Source organism: Neofelis nebulosa, chromosome 11, assembly GCF_028018385.1.
Source record: "Neofelis nebulosa isolate mNeoNeb1 chromosome 11, mNeoNeb1.pri, whole genome shotgun sequence".
NCBI classification, from domain to species: domain Eukaryota; kingdom Metazoa; phylum Chordata; class Mammalia; order Carnivora; family Felidae; genus Neofelis; species Neofelis nebulosa.
This window is the reverse complement of record NC_080792.1, coordinates 56,358,402-56,377,428: the sequence shown is the minus strand read 5'-3', so window position 1 is coordinate 56,377,428 and position 19,027 is coordinate 56,358,402. Positions and strand designations below refer to the sequence as shown.

Genomic DNA, 19,027 nt, shown 5'->3' with positions numbered 1-19,027 from the left:
TTACACCTCAGCCCCAGCCCTCGACAACCACAACTGTACTTTCTGGTTCTCCAGATTTATCTTCTCTAGGTTTTTCATACAAATGGAATGGAAGATTCAAATATGTGATCTTTTCCACCTGGTTTCTTTCACGGAGTATAGTGTTCTCTAGATCATCCATGTTGCAGCAGCACTTTATTCCTTTTTACTGCTCACCAGTATTTCTTTGTATGGGTGCAAATTTTGGTTATCCCTTCACAAGCTGATGGGCATTGAGCTGTTTCCACTTTTTATCCATAATGAATAACGCTGCTAGAAATGTTCGTGTACAAGTTCTTTAAGATATTTAAGTTTATTTACTTATTTTGGGAGAGAGAGAGAGAGAGAGCACGTGAGCACATGCAGGGGGAGGGGCAGAGAAAGAAGGAGAGAGAGAATCCTAGGCAGGCAACTCGCTGTCCGTGCAGAGCCTGATGTGGGGCTCAAACTCACAAACCATGAGATCATGACCTGAGACAAAGTCAAAGAGTTGGATGCTTAACCAACTGAGCCATCCAGGCGTCCCTCATTTGCAAGTTTTATGCGGAAATATATTTTCATGTCCCTTGGGTAAATCTCTAGAATAATTGTGGATATGGTCAGATTTGTAGTGGAATTGTATTAAGCTAAGGGAATGATTCGCATCTTTGCAATATTCAGTCTTTACATCCAGAAAGATGGTGTGTTACTTCATTTATTCAAATGTCAGAACCTCCTTCCAATTCTTCCACTGATATAGGCCCCCCGACTAATGGAATGCTGTACAGTACTTCTAATTAATTTTTGTAGACCTCCCTTTTGCCCACAAATCCATTCACTGTCTTGTACATGGAAGGTGCTTGCCAGGTGCTTGCCAGGCACTTTCTTTGGTGTTCAGGACGCAGCAGCAAAAAGATCAGGAAGCGGCTCTCATCGAGCGTACTTTCTAGTCAAACAAAGGGACAACTTGCCTGAAATCTTAAAATAGCTGGCAGAATGGCAGCACGAGTTAGCATAGTTAGTGAGCAAGACTGGGAAGTGGGGGACTTAGTGTTCCAGGCAGAGTCTGGGGCCATCTTTCCAATCCAGAAGGCCTCTGAGATGCAAATGACCACAGTTTTTAGACTAACCTACCCCGGAGATTTTGTCCCAAACTGTCAGGCTTACAGCGCTAGGAAGAAGGCCTGTCAGGAAGAATGGGTAAGTGCAGTCTTTGCTGGTTGTAGGGCAGGAGATCAGGACTCTCAGATACAAAATGACCTGTGACATAGCCAATGGGACATGCATTCACAATCTCATCAGCGTGAAGGATCCTGTAACCCCTGTAAATTCCTAAGGTGTATCATTTATTTTATGCTGGCTATTGGCCCATGGGATTGACAGCAAAACTCTAAAGAAATGTTGGGCTGTTTGTTTGGGGGGAGTGAGAAATGTGATAGGAATAAACATCCCTCTCTGAGCATGAGTTTGGAGAGAGAAATATCCCAAGCAGGAGAGAAGAGAGATGGCAGTGGCTACTTGTAGAAGACAAGGCTTGGGTTGCCTCCGTGGCTCAGGCAGTTGACCACGCAACTTTGGCTCAGGTCATGATCTCATAGTTCCTGAGGTCAAGCCCCGCGTTGGGTTCTCTGCTGTCAGTGCAGAGCCTACTTCAGATCCTCTGTCCCCTCTCTCTCTGCCCCTCTCCCTCTCATTCTCTCCCTCCCTCTCTCTCTTCCCTCCCGCTCTCAAAAATAAATAAAACATGAAGAAGAAGAAGAAGAAGAAGAAGAAGAAGAAGAAGAAGAAGGTGGTGGTTGGCGGGATCTCTGAGCCCTGCTGAGCAGATGACGAGGAAAGCCCAGAGAGGTTGTATAGATGAGGAAGGGCCTCCAGCAAAGGGAGAAGAGGCACTTCCTTCCAGAGGCACAGGGCTCATGCCCCTTTCGCCTGAAAATCCGAGGAGACTCGGGGTGGAGGAAGGACCCACCTGGAAAACCGCCAAGAGGATTTTGCAAACGGCTAGTCCATCACCATCAACCTCATACAGAGACGCTGTGATGAGAAAGTGTTAAATAATCTGCACAATGAACACTTCCGATGTGACACTCAGGATGGAAATGCAGAGGGGTGTTTGAATTCAACGTGAGTTTATTAGCTGATTTACGGAGAGAAATATTGCATGAAATGTTTCTTCAAAAACGGACTCAAAGTGGGTTGAACTCTTGCTCTGTCTTAAAACAATATAGGTCTCTAGGTACTGATCCCTCTGAGAATAGTGAAGTTCTGAATACAAATAACCAGAGGAGAAATTCCCCTGGTGATCCTGAACCTTCTGTGAGTTCACTAATGATCAGGAGAAGGGAGTAAACAGTACCCTAACTAGGGCTGAGACAAGCGAAGGAAGTATTATAGACACCCATAAGGATAGAGCACGATAGCAGAAGATTTGCTTGGATAAGGAAAATGTGCTAGGGTGAAAAATACGAGGTTCAACTGGGGAAAAGTGCCAGCTAATACCTCTGGGGCATTGTCCAGAGAAACAAGGTAGTTAATGAGCTAGAGAAACCTGAAAAGCAGTGTTGCTGAAAGAGGCCAGAGCAGAGAGAGAATAAGCAGGTAGGTGTTTGCTGTGTGATCCTGAAGGTCAACATGTTAAGTGGCAAAAGCAAAAATAAGAGCCAAAGACAAAGATCCTGGGTTGGCCAACCATGATGATAGGTAAGAGCATCTCTGAAAAATTATATTCTTGAAGAATACTGGTCCATAACTAGGTCAAGTTGTCCCCTGGCTCAAATAAACGAGTGTGTTCTTTTCCAGTTTTTAGGATGTTATCACACAAGGGTTCCTAGTTTCAAGGTTTTCTTCCCTAAGAAATTCCTGAAAATATTTGCTGCTTGCTATATTTCTATGTGAGAATCTATGTTAGAGGATTTGTGATGCAATCCAAAATCATCTTTATTTTAAGTTCGGTATCTCAAAATGTTCCCAAGAAGAGCTCTGAGATTTTCAAATATGCCACCTCCTGAAGAAGTTTGCGAGTCACTAATCCAAGTGAGGCAAAGTGCAGAGCAGTAGAAAGCCAAACTCAATAGCTTCTCGATGTTTTGGGACATTTTAATTTTACCGTTTTGTACAAAACGATGTTTCTGGTTACACAAGAGAAGTAGAAAGCACAGTGGCCTATTGACATTACGTAAAGGACCTGTCTCCAATTTCTATGGCCTTAAGCAAGAATATGAGGGATCGGAAGACAAGAAGGAACCTTTCAAAGCCATCTAGTACTCCCTTCAAATCACATCATTCAATACCAACTATTCAACATTATGCATCATTTAAATAGCGCATTAATATGTATTGTGTCCAAGAGGTTATGCAACATGCCCTTGAGGTTTTTATGGCTGCAAACACAAAGAGGGAATCAAATTATCCAGTTGACTTTCTACATCCTTTGTATAAAGAGGACATTCTCAGTCTCCACCTCACCTTGCGAGGTGAAGCATCACCCAGGAAAAGAGGACGGTAATTACCATTTTGCGGTGGTTTAGAAGCCATCTTGCTCAGAGCTGGAAGACTACAGCGACTTTTGAGGTCTCCACATGCCAGTGGAGACGGGCCCAGATACTCAGAGAGCTGGTTCCATTGATGAAGTCCTGGAGCCTTTTAACTTCCTCCCAGCTGCGAAGCAGTGCTCTCGCCCCCCCACCCCCCCAGCCACTGCCCCTCCCCAGTGCCCTCTGCGTTAGCAGACACCCTGCAGAAATTCCCTCAGGGCTTACAGAAGGACCTGGCAGAGTGTCTCTGAAATCTAAGACTTCTAAAGTAAGCCATTAAATATACGTTCTAATGTGCGGGCTCTTAGAGTGATGGCTGCAAATTACCGTCTCTTCTAATTCCCCTCCCTTGGGTCAGATGCTCAGTCTTCATCATAATATATTTATCTCTGTAAATGGGAAAAACATAATTTCATGGGGGGGGTGGGTAGGGGGGAAATGGAGCTTTAACACTGATTGATATCAAAATTTTCTATCATTTCATTAATATTAATGTCATCAAAGCCAGAAGTTTTAAGTGATTGGGAGGAATTTGAAGGAAATGTGTGACAAAGCCTTCTCACTTTTGTGAGGTGAATATATTAAGCTCTTATACAATTTGCTGTAAGTATTCAGAACTCCACCCACCTTTCTGTAGCCAAACCCTGATCTTTGGAGAAAGCAGCTTTGGAAAATAATAAAAATCAGGTATATTCTGAAACATTATCTCTGCTTTTTCTACGTAACATTTTCCAACATACCATACCAATATTTCACCTCTGTACAAAGCTGTGTAATCAGTTTACTGTGTCTGTCAGGAAGTGCTGTTGGCATCTTTCTTGACAGAAAAATATTTGTGATGCTTTCCTGAGGTAATGATACTTCAATTTTCTTCAGTATAAAGAAGCCAGCTTAGAGAGTTATCAGTAAGACTTTACAGAAATTCAAAACTAAATTTAGTGTAAAAACTGTTGCATGATTTTCACCGTCAGACAGAAAACTTACATTAAGGTTCTTTTGAGCCCATTTTAATCATTTAACATGTCTTTTGTGGTTCTCGTAAGATCAGGAAAGTTCCATCAGGTGCAAATATGCCTATTAGTGCCGATTTACTGGCTTTATGTATTTAGACATATATTTGCTTTGTGATGGTAACCTGGGTGATTCGGTTTTCTCTTTTGCTAGGACTCTTAATACCTCGAAGAATAAAAATGCATTGTAGATGCTACGATGAGGTCATCTGAAAGATATGTGTCATAAAAAAAAATAATAATCGGGTGGCACCCTCTCCAAATGTGAGATTTAATTCTCCACGTGGCCCTTTGACTCCTAAGGATCTTGAGCCCCGACCATTAAGATTCCATGTTCAGTTAACTCAGCGGTGGGGATGCCAGAGCCTTGTGAGGCTCAAAGAGGCCCGCTACCCAAATTCCTCATAGTGGAGCACATTGTGGGACTCACCCAATGGTCACAACGGCATGGCTGGGGGACTGAGGAAACCCACGCTTACTTCAAAACATAATTACCTCAGAAGGGAAGGGGGTGGGGCGCCTGGGTGGCTCAGTCGGTTGAGCATCCGACCTCGACTCGGGTCATGATCTCACACTCATGGGCCCAAGCCCCACGTCGGGCTCTGTGATGACAGCTCAGAGCCGGGAGCCTTGCTTCGGATTCTGTGTCCCCCCCATCTCTCTGCCCCTCCCCCGCTCACACTCTGTCTCTCTCTCTCTCTCTCTCTCTCTCTCTCAAAATAAATAAACATAATAATGAAAAAAAAAATTTTAAAGAAGGGAAGGGGCTGACAGAGTGGAGGCCAGAAAGCCACTGCCATGTAGAATACAAAGCAATTTGAGAAACATCTCCCTGTCTCTTGTGGATCTGACCCAAACTTCATAGGTAGCCTTTACCCTCCGTCGCATCTCCAGTACCCAGCTCAGTACCCGACACATGATAAGGACTCTGTAACTATTCACCGTTACCATCACGACCGCTAACATCTGAATACAGCAGCACAAGCCTGGCTGCCTGTATCCCAAGAAAGCCCTACAGTGGCGGCTCCAAAATCTCGGCACAGAATATGCTTAGGGACAGTCATAGGGTGTGACAAGGAACACTGAGGTAGCAAGTACTCCTATTTTGCTTCTACATGTTCACTTAGGGGCACTTTCTGGGGTAGCAGAGGTAATGGGACCAGAGCGCCTCTTCCTCACAGCTACTCCTCTAAAGTGCCACCGATGATCTCGTCTCTCGCTCACAGCTACCTGAAAAGAGAGGAGTTATAAATCACCCTTTACAGACAATACAACTACATCCGGACACTTAAGTAACTTGCTCCATATCACATGGCCAGAAGGGGCCAAGTTACTCGAGTAGCAACAGGTAATCCAAAAACAGAGTAATTTGGCCTTTTACAAAGCCGGATCCAGGACTCAAATCCACCAAAGTGGTTTTTTAGACAGATGCATACACCTGAAATGTGATGGAGTCTAATTTCCTCTTCAGTGTGAGCTAAAACACCATGCTGGCTGCCCTACGGTAAGAAATGCCTATCTGGCCACAGATGTTATACACCTCTGGGTTCATTATTTGAAAATATCAGTTAAAAGCAAAATTCTCTCTGTGTCACTCACGTATGCACACACACGGGCAAAGATGGGGATCTGGTCCCTCATCCCTAAAGTGGGAGGTCTGGACCAGGGCAGGGTCTCACCAAGTTTGATGTGCGTGGGAAATCATCTGGGCATCTTGTGAAAACGCACATTCTGATTCAGTAGGTTTGAGACGGAGCCCAAGATTTTGCCATTTCTAGCAAGCAAGGTGCTCCTGCTACCGCTCCACAGATGATACCGGAAGAGGCCCCTTCCTGTTGCAAGCGTCTTGGCATGTCTACCAATGGCATCTCGGCCCCTACTCCCTGGTCCCGGCACCTATCAGAGGGATCATGTCCATTACTGCTCACCTGCCCAGCTGCAAGCCTTCACTCCGCTTACCCACTTATCCAAATCTCTTCCAGGCCTGGGGTGGGCTCCACATCCGTGAGGTATTCCTTAACTCCTTTTTTTTCTCCCCAGTGGTCATTTTCTTCTAAAGACCCCAGCATGAGAGGTTTACTCTCTTGCCTTGCATCGGTCACTAACGATTTCTGGATGAGATCTAACTAAATTATAGGCTAGTAAGGACACGTCCCTTCATTCTTTTCTCTCAGTAAGAATGCTTCCAAATGGTCACCTTTTTTTTCAGTCTTAGTTCTCCGTACGCATGTCATTCCTTGGTGGCCTTCCCTGAATGCTCAATCTAAGTTACTATACATCTCAACCATGATCTCGCGGTCCAGGGGTTTGAGCCCTGCGTTCAGCTCTGTGCTGACAGCTGAGCCTGGAGCCTGCTTCAGATTCTGTGTCTCCCCTTCTCTGCCTGCCACACCCCCCCCACCCCACCAAGTCACGCACTCTCTCTCTCTCTCAAAAACAAACATTAACATTTTTTTTTTTAATTAAAAAACAAACAAACAGAAAATGCTTTGTGGATCCATCAGAGACCTGTCACCGGAGCACTAATCTTGGGACTCTCGCGTGTCTTTATTCTTGAAAACCACTTCCTTGTCTATGTTCCTTCTTTCCTGCTGGGTACTCACAGCAGCCCACATCACAACTAATTCTGAAAGGAGACCAGACATGTGAGCTCCTATCAGTTTCCAGTAAGTTTCCAGCAGGACAAATCTCTTCTCTCACAGAGCTTGTAGATTCTAAGAAGTAACAGGGGAGACATACCTGTGGACATTTAGGATCCGTTTGGGGAACACAGGGCAAATTTAGATGTCATCTTTCCTTGGCTTCTCCACTGACGGAGCCCTCTCTATAAAGCCCTTTCCTAGCTCAGCTTTGATCTGCTCTCAGGCCTGCCAACACACCCGTTTCTCATCTCAGACCTCAATTATTTTATAAGACATACAATCTGGCTTTGATAGTGTACATGGAAAACGGTAGAAAATGCAGGCTGCAGGGGGAAATCTGAATGTGCAAAAATGAACCCACTTATTAGAGAAAACCTCCCCCGTTGGTCTCTAATCAAGAGCTTAGTGATTTGTAATGTTAAGAATGAATGAAGCCGAAGGCAGAAGCGAAAGCTGCTATTGCCATGTGCCATTTATCTGCAGCGGAGGTAGAGACCCTGTCTCCTGTGTTCTAAGGAATGCTCTGTAGACTTTTCCTGATCATCATTTCCTTTCCTCTGTAGTGAAAGCTTTTGGGCTTGAACTCTTTGACACCCTTCAGACACACAAGAAATAGGTTTGATCGTGACCTTGACACTAGCATGAGTTTACCTGTTTGCAAACTGAAGTTCTAGAAAGTGGCGCTGAGTTCAGTCTCTCGGGGGCTCATCTATGGGACTCGGAGGCGGAGGCAGGCACCCGTCCCTCCCCCAGGGCAGTGTTGCATGGGGAAGGGCTAGAAACGCCAACCGCGGAGCCTCTAACTGTGAGAAAACCCAAGAGCCAGGGCCGCCTGGCTGTGGAAATGCTGTTCTTGCTCCCTCCAGGGTCTGCTCAAGCTTTTTCTGCCTCTTCTGTTCCCAAGGAAATCTAACGAGGCCTTAACGTACTGTCACATTTCACATTTTCTATCAGGCTTGTTTATCTTTTACACATGCCATGAAAAACACCTGTGAGGCTACCAAGGTATGTTGTGTTGGAGTTGCAGACAGAAGGCAGGTGGCCCAGGGTGCCTGGGAGGCACAGTCAGTTAAATGTCCGCCTCTTGGTTTTGGCTCAGGTCATGATCTCACGGTGCTGTGAGTTCAAGCCCCGCACTGGGCTCCACACTGTCAACCTGCTTGGGATTCTCTCTTTTCCTCTCTCTCTCTCAAAATAAATAAATAAACTTAAAAGACAAGAGGCCCAGTTAAATCTGAATTTCAGAGAAACAACAAATCATTTTCAGGTTTATGCCCCCAGCAATATTTTTATTTGCTAAATCTATTGCTTAGCTTATCGCTTGCTTTTGTCACGCTTTAGTCTGTCATGTTGCCTCTTACTGGCAGGTGTACGAGGAGGGTGAAGGAGCAAGAAGGAAAGAGGAGGAATTTTATGCCCTGTGTCCAGCCTTGGGATCACAGGTTCCTTCTTCTGCTTTCGAGATGACAGAAGAGGGCTTGAGAGGCCTTCCTGTGATATCCTCAAACCTTCCAGGCCAAAGAATGTTCTCTTGGTCGTGTTTTCACAGACTTCGAATTTGACTGTAGAGTGGTGTGAGTTTGAAAGCTGGGCTCTCCAGCAAACTGAAATTAAAGGGTCCCGGTGAACCGCAAAGCGAGGAAAGCAGCCACAGAGAAAGTGTCTCCGTTCTCCTGGACACAGCAGGCTTTCGTGAGTGACACTGGTCCTATGCCACATGGATGCCACAGTTCACACACGGCAGCTGATTGTGTAACTCCATTCCGTGGAGGTTAAGTGCAGATACGGTCCCATGTGGATCCTGGCGAATAGGAACAGAATGGGAGAGTGAGGAAAACAAACTGGAAGAAGACGTTAGGACTAACAAGGTTGAAAGCTAAATTTAATGAGTGTTTACCGCGTGCTACGCATTAATTTACAGGAACTAAACTTGTTGATTCCTCACGATAATGCTGTGAGGTAGGTGTTGGTGTCATTATCCCCATTACAAATGAGGAAACTGAGGCAGCCGAGATCAGGTCATTTACTTACTTAAATGAAGTAGCTGGTTAGGGGAGGATACAAACTGGTTCCAGAACCCACTACACCAAACTACCTCAATCTCCTTCCTCAGCCTGAGCCATCTGTGACAGCAGGGCGTGCGGAGAGGTCCCAGTTGCTGAGCTGTTGACACAAGCAAACCTGTCCCCCCTGCAAGCTTCCGGAGACCAAGAGGGGCCTGTGTGGACCCCTGGCCAGGCATCTTCTCCACTGAGCAGCCCCGGGAGCCCAGACAGGGGAGCCAGGCCAGGCTGATGAAATGATCAGGGGAAGCAAATGGGTTGTGAATAAATGATGAAACTGAAAGAATTACATAAGGATTGTTTTTAAGAAAGAGCAAGAGCAAATGACAGGTTTCAGGTCAGAGTTTAATCCAACTAAACGAAGCTCATCTGTTTCCTCTTCTTTTTTTTTTCCCAAGGCCTTCATTGCCCTCTTGCTACAACATGTTTCAAATATTGTCCTGAGCTCCGAGTTCTTGAGAAGCCAAGGAATGACCACGATTAGGTAGCCTTAGCCTGTTAGTACTTAGCAGGGTGACAGGGGTATCCCACAATCCGAGAAATCATCTCTACTGAAATGGCCAGTGAACTTAGGGAGAAAATAACTCCAGAAGGGCCAAGATCATCACTGTTGCTTTAAAAATAACTCTACGTAACTCAGAAACCCCTAGGAATGTATGTTGATACCATATTTTTACAGAGGTTAAAGGACCCTGCTGGAAACAGATGGGATCTATCTGATTTCCTCTGATACCCTGAGCTAACAACAAAGAAAATTACTGAAGGTGGTAACACTCGGGTTAAGTGGAACAGTTCGAAGTTCCAAAGAACTCAGTCTGGAAGGACGCCTCTGAGTAAGAAATCATAAATCTTAATGCAGTCACCAACATAGCTAGAAAAACTAGCTATGTCCAAGGCCTGTTCATCTAGAAAAGGATTCTTCTCTTCTCCAGATCACTCAAATGAGTTTTCAAGGTACAAATGATGGCTATAATATATGCAGAAATTAGAAACTGTTAATGACTTAATCCCTCTGAACTCCTAATGAAGTTCTGCAATATTATTTATTCTCTGTATACAGCTTAGTGCACGGAGGCCCACAAAGGATAGGAGTCACCACCCGTGGTCCCCTGGCAGCCAGCTGTGTAATAAAATGAGATCTCAGATCCTGTCTTTGTACAAAACACCAGCTTATTATTGACATTCAAGAAATCTGGAAGCTTGGAGCCCAAAACCCTTTAAAGATGACAAGCTAGACTTAGTTATTTCTCCTTTGCAGTGATTTCTCTAAAAGGAAACAATCCAGTATGGAATTAAAACTCTCCCTTTATATGGCTTATTTTCTAGCATTCAAAATCTGAGCAGGAATAGAGAGGTGGAAAGAGGTGTGCTGGGAACACTTTGATTGTCATCCAGATGCATTATTTGCTTGGAAAGGGTATCAGAGGTCACCTTTCAAACAGGCAGGTGCAGGGTTTCCTTTAAGGAAACACTTCTCCTTCAGCCCGGCCATCACTCCACAATCTCCACCTCATGTAACATGGTCCACATTTATATCATTGAATCTGTAAGTGTTAGTATCCTTAGTGTTCTTTTGGGAAATTGTCTGCTTGAGCTTTAAACACAAGTGAATGCTGTGTATGTGAGGAGGAACAATCTTGTCACCGGAACTGTGGCCAGCAAAGCCCTCCTGTGTGGGTTCTGTGGATCCTTAAACAGCAAAACTCAGTATATCCAATACCCACTCAAAACCACCATCGTCACAAGATTTCCGTCTGGACCCCAAAGTTCAGACCGCCCTTGTCTGTCGTCTGCTCTTCTCTTCCTTTCTTCCTGAATCCTGGCTGCCTCACTTCAATAGATAATTAAAATCTTTCTTACTTTCTCAATACTCGGTGGGGAAATTCCACTTTGAAATTCTCTTTTCCCTGTCATTTTTACTTTACAGTTGGGAGGACAGGGATGAGCTAGGAAACAGGATCTCTCTCTCCCTCTCGCATTTTTAAAATGACGTAGGGAGTTTGGACATCCTCCCTACCCCCATCTCCCCTCTTTGATCCTAACCCTGATTCCTGGAGAATTATAGTTTTCCTTTTAATGCTTGCTGATTACCGCACGGGGTGGGAGCAGGACCGGCTGCCCAAGGAAGCGCCCCGGAGAGCCGATTCTAATCTCCGCGGAGCCCCAGCTGCCCCGCGTCGGGGGGGGGGGGGGGGGGGGGGACGCCGAGGTCCCCAGGAGGCCGGTCACAAAGCCCGGTTCTGCCGGAGCGCGAGAGCAGCAGACACTGGCTGCCCCGGGCCCGCGGTGCGCCCAGCGCGGCGGGGGCGGCTCCACTCCGCCGGCCCGAGTTCGCTGGGGGACAACTTACTGTGCTCGCTGTGCGTCCACACTGCAAACTCCCAAGCGGGAGGGGGAGAAACAGCCAAGGCTGTGTCGTGTCCGAGAGTAGAGGCAACAAAAGAGGAAAGGGGAGAGGGAGGAAAGGAGGGAGGGCGGGCCGGCTGGAGACGCGGGCACTGCCCCCTCTCTCTCACCCAGAGCGCCCCTCGGATGCTGATGGGGAGACCCTCCAGGAGAGACGGCCCTTTCTTGGGGCCCCCTCCGACCCGCTGCTCAGACAGGTAGTTGGAGGGAAAAGAACAAAGCTCCCAGGGCAGGCGGGCGGCGGTCCCGGGGCGCCCCGGGGGCGGGGAAGGCAGAGGCCGAGGCGCCGCGCGCCCCGCCGGCGCCCCCCGCCTCCCACCCCGTGCCCGGGGCCCCTCGCCGGCCCCCCCATCCGCCTCCCCTCGCGCCTCCGGGTCCTCCGGGAAGCGCTTCCCCCGAAGGCACCGGCGGCCGGCTGCGGAGGAAGTGGGGGGAGCGCAGGGAGGGCGGCGCGGCGACGGGGGGGAGGCAGCGCCGGGGAGGAGGCGGGGGGCGGGGCGGGGGGCGGGTGCGCCCCCGAGCAGCGGAGTCGGGCCGGGTACCGACTGCCATCCTGCCGCAATTTCCCTGTGTCATGGCTCCGGTCTCTTAGCAACAGCCGCCAGTCCGGCCGCCCCGAGCAGCGCCAGCCGCCGCCGCCGCCGCCGCCGCCGCGGGCTCAACTCCACCCGGCGGAGCCCGGCGCGCCGCAGCCACACAAAAGAGGCGCTGGGGCCGGCCCGGGAGCGCCGCGGCGGGGCTCGCCGAGAGGCGCAGGAGGAGCGGCGGCGGGGAGCACGGCTCCGAGGCAGGATGCGGGCTACGGAGGACCTGACACTTCTTGGAAACTCTTGGAAATGGCTCCCGCCACGGCAGCGGGGGGAGCTGCGAACCTGGGGCGGGCGCTCGCCCCCGCTGGGCTGCTGAGCCGCGCTCGGCTGGAGGGCCCCGAGGCGCTGTCCCTGCGCCCCGCCGTCGGCTCGGGCTGAAAAAGTTTCTCCATGGTTCCTTTGTGTCGCCCGAGCGCCCGTTCGCCGGCCCTGAGCTGCCCCAGCCTTCCCGGGTAAGTGAGCGATATTGTTTGCTTTTAGTGCTGCCATTTTGAGCAATTCCGTGAGTCCTCAGCCCCCGAGCCGCCCCTCCCCTCCCCTGCGGCCCCAAGCCCCGGTCCCCGGGCTGCTGCTGTTCGGGGAGAGTCGTTTTCCTAGGCGGGCTGCACGGGATGCGCTGCCCAGAAAAAGCGAGCTCGGGATTGCCCTCACTTCGCTCCTGCCTCTGTTCTTTCCAGAGGCGGACTCCCAGCTGCTGCACTCATGTGACTCCAACAGAAATAAGCAGACCCAAAAGCAGGGCAAGGGGTTCGCTGTCCAGCCAATTAGGGAGTGGGGGTCGAGGACCTGGATTGAGTCCCGGGCAGGGCGCTCCCAGCCTGTGGGCTGGGAGCCTCAGACGCCGAGTGGAGCTTAATCCATCATGAGCAGAGAAACTTGAATGTCTCTCTTGGAAGCAGTTGTATTTTTAGACATCCCTCCTTTGCTTTCCCCCATGCTCCATTCCTTAACCACGGAAAGACCAGCACCAGGCAGTAAATTGCGAGGGCAGCCAACCTCGACTGCCAAGTTTGTTTCCCTTCATTATGTATGAAGAAAAGCCTCAAAGGTGGGTCTTCCTTGCCATCTGACTTTTGTCAGTATTTCACGTCAGATGGCAATACATTACAATGGAGTTCAGCTTTCAACAGAGCTGAAGGAATAATAAACTAGGGAGTTAATTACTAGCTATTAAACTAATTTTAAAGATCAGTAAACGATTGCTGAAATCCATTCCAATTTTCTTTACATTCTGTCTACCCAAAGCCAAAGCCGCCTTATTGGGGAGAAAAACAGGCGGATACCTTCTTTCCCAAAGATGCTCAGCATTCTGGTGCACCTTAGCAATGCCCAACAAAACGTTAGCCCTTCTCTCCTCTTGGAGAGCCACTGTGCCAACTGAGTCTAGGTTTGTTTCTAAAATGTCTGGCTGCTAAAACCTTAAAATAACTGCAGATCTCCAGATTATTGCATTAAAGATGCTGTAGTCTAGGGATCACTTAAAACAGCAGTCTCTATGTTACAACTACACAATAAATGTGCTTATTTTGGGGGATGACAGATGAACAGTAGCTACTCTTTTTTTTTTTTTTTTTTACAATCTGTTTGTACTTACTGGTGCAGCCTCTTTTTAAAACAAAATTGTAAAGGCTTATAGATGTATTCTCTATGAACCCCTCTAACCTACCTAGTATTTCTCTTTAGTGAAAACCAACTAAGTTCCAAGGAGACATTGATTTGCAAACATTGCAAAGAGATGATTACCATTTGCTTTTCCACCAGTGGAGAAAAGATTCTGCCTATACTGATGTAATGGAGGGGATCAAGGGCCAAAGCTCTTTACCCAGGCACCAATTAAAAGCAAAATTCTTCCTAAGTAATCCCACATATTCAAAGGGTAATTTATTCGAAAACATGAATTATTTCATAAAGGGCAAAATACCAAAAGGCTTGTGAGTGGTATCTGAGCCTTTCAAATTCATACAATGCCCTTAATTTTAGCATCTCTATTATAGGAGAGAACACAACCAATGGAACAGAAAATGTTTTACTCTGGGGATCCAGCAGGATTGAAATTTTTAGAAGCTCACAGATATCTGCAAAGACACATCTGTGCATTTACCTACCTGGGGTTTATTATATTAAACAACCAAACTTTCTATAGGATAGTCCATGGATCCTTGCCACCCTCCCTTCCTAAACACGACCTCATGAGAGAAAGATGAAGAAAACAGCTCTCACTTGGGGAGAGGTCATTCTACAAATCATCATTATTATGTAGACTGCTGCACCTAATTAATTGCCTATTCATTTGAATATTGGGAATCTGAAGAGTGCTGTTGTCACATTAATAAGGGGTCAGAAAGCTATTATGGCAGAGTGGCTATTTTTTTTTCTTTTTAAGATTGTAATTTTCCCACAGGAGGAAAAAAAAAAAAAGGTCTTTCTCTTAGAGATTCTAGGGGACTTCTTAAATTCCCTGATGAGGTTTAGCACATGATACCTTTAAGGGAGTTCCTCTGAGGGAGGAGAGGAGGCCAGAAGGAAGAGCTCAGTTACATAACCAGTTACCTAAAACTAAATATTCCACCCCAAGAAGCTGTCCAGATGTTGCAAAAAAAAGTGATGAGGAAAAGGCTGCTTGTCTTTAGCTGTAGGAACATCAAGAGGTGGGAGACAACTTTGGAAAGGGATTTATTATCAGAGGATTGACGTAGTTCTGGTGTTCTCCCCGAAATGAACTCTCCATTAATTATCTGCAGTATATAAGCCGTCTGCCTGCCAGTATGTGACCTTTCATTTTCATCCAGTGATGAAAATTGCTTTTGTCATTATAAAACAGTAACTTTTGTGACTGTTTTAGTGACTTTGAGCTAAACATTGACAAATTCCTCTGCTTAGAGACTTGAACCTCCTGAACTGCTCCCTTGGGCAATCTTCCTATTCCCACAGGACAAAGGGAAAGGCTTTTGCCACGAAAGTCCTCAACCACCTCTTTGAGCCCCCACATTTAGTTTCTACTAATGGTCAGCCCTCCTTCAGCTGCCAGCTGGGAGGGTTTGAAATGAGCCTTGCTGGAATATCACCTACAGAGTGTGTGGGATGAGGGAGGGGGAAGAAAGAAGGCGTTCTCTCAAATTGTTTTATCACCTCCTATCAGTGATTGCAACAGCGTTTCTCGGCCCTAATCCATCTACCCCACCCCCTGGCCTCCACATTCGGCACTCCAGTTAGTGGGTAGCCCTGGGCTCGGGTGGGGGGGGGGGGTACACATGTGGCGAGACCTGGGAGCGGGACAGTCGCAGCGCGTGGGATGTTGCTGCAGCCAAGCCTATACCCTCTGACTGTCTTCCTCTGCTTTGCAGCAGGAGGAGGTGGCCGAGCAGCTAGTGGGCAGTTGGCGCCCCCCACTACTCAAGCCTCCGCCCCAGAAACTAGCCGCGCACCGCACCGGCTCACCATGATCGCCACCGGTGGCCTACTGAGGATTTCCGCCAGAAAGCAGGATCCCCTCCGGCCCCCAAGCCAGGTCCCCAAACGCAAGCGGAAAGCCAAGAAAAGGCGCAAGAACGACGTGGTGGTGGTGAAAGGCAAGCTAAAGCTGTGCTCCATCTCGGGGCTCATTGCCCTCTGCGGGATCCTGGTGCTGCTGGTGGGCATAGCCATGGCGGTGGTGGGCTACTGGCCCAAGGCCAACGGGGCCAATAGGGAAGGGGGTAAGCAGCTGCCGCCCGCAGGCAGCGGCCACCGCGTCCCGACCACGGCCAGTGGCAGCAGCAGTGGGAGCAAAAACCGGTCCAGGAGCCACCTGGGGACTCCGGGGGGTGTCAACTCCAGTTCGGTGGGTGCGCCCCGAAGCACCCCTCCAGCGCGGTCAGCCTCCCCTTCGTCCTCCTCCACGTCCGTGGGTTTCTTCTTCCGCATCTTCTCCGGATACCTGCACTCCGACAAGCTCAAGGTCTTCGGGCCCCTCATCATGGGCATAGGCATCTTCCTCTTCATCTGCGCCAACGCGGTGCTCCACGAGAACCGAGACAAGAAGACCAAGATCATCAACCTGCGGGACCTCTACTCCACCGTCATCGACGTGCACAGCCTCCGCGCTAAAGACCTGGCGGCCGCCGCGGCTGCGGCCGCCGCCGCCGCCTCCTCGTCCTCCGCCCCCACCTCGGCGACCCCCGGAACCGCGCCGCTCAACGGCTTCCTCAGCTACGTGCAGTCGCGGGGCCTGGAGCTGAAGCCCGGGAGCTGCGGCGGCGGCTCAGGGGACGCCTTCGGGGCGGCGGCGTTGCTGGCCAGGGGCTCGTGGCCTCACCCCGCGGCGCTAGGCGGGGGCGGTGACGGGGCCAAGGAAGCCGCGTCCCCGCCGGACCTGGCCTCGTCTCCGCGCTGCCCGCGGGAGTCCCCGAGCCTGACGGAGGCCGTGTACAGCATCTACCGCGAGCGCTCGGGCGTGGCTGGCCGTCGCCGGGCCGCCGCCGCCGCCGCCGCCGCTGTGGCCGCTGCCGCCGCCGCCACCGCGGCCGCCAGCAGCGGCGGCAGCCCGGCGCCCTGCAGCCCACCCGAGAGCTGGGGGCGCCAGAGCACCGCCAGCTCCCTCGTGGGCTCTTCGCTGAGCGCCTTCGCGTTACTACCCTTGCAAGGGGACCGCGACGGGGATGGGGACGGGGACGCGGAGGGCTTGAGCTGCAGCTGGCAGAGGCCGCCTGGGGAACGCGGCTCCCGGGAGATCCCAAGGGGCGAGCTCGACCTGAGCTTGACCGACCTCCGCGGCGCCCCGGGCTGCTCGCGTTGGGCGCCCAGCGAGCTGGAGGAGCCCGAGGGCGCGGCGGCGGCGGCGGCGCGCACCGCCAGGGGGCAGGGTGGCCGCCTGCCCAGGACCGGCAGGTACGCCGCCCTGCGGCGCCGCAGCACTAGCGGGCTCCCGGACTACCGGGCGCCGCCGTCCCCCGAGCCCCCACCCTCCCCGCGCAGCGCGGAGCTGGACTCGGGCCTTCTGGCCCAAGCTGCCTCCCCCTCCCCGCCCCTGCGGCTGGAGGACTCGCCCCCCGCCAGGCCGGACTCGCCGAGCTCCCAGTCGGACGACCCTTCCTGCTGCAATAAGGGCTACAGCCCCCTGCGGGAGGCTGGCACCTCTTTGGAGTCAGTTGTGCAAGCAGTAGCCAGTAAAAGTCCAGACTGTGAGGCCGCCACGGCCCCGGGTGTGGAGCCGAGCCCCCCGGAGGATCCCAGCCAAGGGCCACCTAAGGCCCAGCCACCTCAGCCGGTGCAGAGGCAGTTTACAAACAAGGAGAAACTCTTTATGATTTCCCGGTCTCATGCCATAGGGGTAGAGGATGGAGATCTGGAAAGTACTGGCATTTAGGGCAAGAGGGAGCAAGGGGGCGGGGGGGAGGGGTGGAGTGAGAAAACTGGGGAAATGCCCACTCCAATCGGCGAATTTAACATTTCCCTCTTTCCCTGTGGACTCATCCGAGGAAATCGTCCAATACCCAAAGAGCTGCAGAATGCTATCCTTGAATTGCGTTCACAAGATTCCTGTAGATAACTCCAAGCAAATTTTTTTTTAAAGCCAGCTAGTCTTTTATGTCCGATGGTGATTGTACGTTCCATGAAAACCAAATGTATTAAAAAGTCAGCAATCTAGTTCATTAGATAAAATTCTCTTAATTTTCTTAGGATCAAAATAATATATTTTTGACAGTAACTGTGCACTTTACTCCAACTTCCCACTCCCCCCCCCCCTTCATTTCCCTAACCCTGTACTCTGCTGCTGGTTTTGTCCATAGCTGCTTGTGAATGACAAGCTTCCTTTCTCTTATGCTTTTGTGGAGCATGGAAGGGGTTGTCCGCAGTTGTTTTAGAACTGACCTTACTAGAGGAAGTCAAAGCCAGAAGCAGGAGTATGTCAGGAAAGAGCACTTTCCTTGCCCTATCCCACACTGCTCCAATAGCCCAAAGGCCTCTTTATTTTTTAAAAGGGTATTTACATTTTGCTACTAGGGTATCTGATGGAGAAGGGGAGGGGCAGCATCGAGATGGACTGTTCCATTCCTAAATTCACTCTACCAAGTACACGATACTTTCTTGAGTATTATCACACATGTATTGCAAATAGCGTTATTAAAAATCTTTTTTTAATAAAAGACGTTTCCAAACAAACAGTTAACCATAATATTGCCTCCTTTTGCCTTGGAACTAATGCTTCTAACACATTAAACATTTAACAGTTCAGCTGGTAAAATCTAAAATATTTTGCTACGACACTGTAATATGATAGTAGGTATCCGCCCCCAAAGTGCTCTGTGCTATCATGACTCCATCCATTTCCAGTATATTTTTAACTTTTAAATACAGGGTAGTATTGAACATTTGGGAGTTTCTCTTTCAAATAGAATGAGACATTAAATAAATAGTAATTTTCTATAATACTTCTAGTTTACCTCAAAGTATTAATTTATAGAGCACCAGGCTTAATGGCCCCTTTTCATAACCATTTGACTTATTTGGTTTTGACTTTAAGTTCATGATCTCAAATCCATGGCCTACATAGGCTAAAAAGATAATGTTTTAATAATTTGGGAGATTGTTTACAGTTGATTTTATTAAAAGTCGGCTACTTACTCTTTAAGAATAGTAGACGAGGTACCATTTTGATGCCTCTTCCTTTGAATGTGAGAGCCGAGAATCTCCAGAATGTTATTACTTGCTTTTGGCCATTTGGAAATGAGGCCTCATTGTAGGAGGCTAAAATACAGATTTTAAAGGAAAAAACAGCCAAAGATGTCATGTTTGGTCTCCCTGGGT

General features: G+C 49.2%; 1 protein-coding gene and 1 long non-coding RNA gene across 2 annotated transcripts; one reads left to right on the top strand and one right to left on the bottom strand.

Moving 5' to 3' along the window:
* Nucleotides 1–8,450: 8,450 nt before the first annotated feature.
* LOC131490362 (uncharacterized) lies at nucleotides 8,451–11,437 on the bottom strand. The gene is made up of 2 exons (XR_009251056.1): nucleotides 9,214–11,437; nucleotides 8,451–8,983 (listed from the first exon to the last, which is right to left on the bottom strand). It is a non-coding gene; the product is annotated as an uncharacterized LOC131490362 (long non-coding RNA).
* Nucleotides 11,438–12,216: 779 nt separating this feature from the next.
* On the top strand, nucleotides 12,217–18,395 carry TMEM200C (transmembrane protein 200C). The gene is made up of 2 exons (XM_058692659.1): nucleotides 12,217–12,693; nucleotides 15,586–18,395. Exon 2 carries the CDS (start codon nucleotides 15,681–15,683, stop codon nucleotides 17,583–17,585), a length of 1,905 nt encoding a protein of 634 aa, XP_058548642.1. The 5' UTR covers nucleotides 12,217–12,693; nucleotides 15,586–15,680; the 3' UTR covers nucleotides 17,586–18,395.
* Nucleotides 18,396–19,027: the final 632 nt, after the last annotated feature.

Coding starts and splice junctions, on each gene's coding strand:
- TMEM200C (XM_058692659.1), top strand. CDS start 15,681: ATGATCGCCACCGGTGGCCTACTGAGGATTTCCGCCAGAAAGCAGGAT.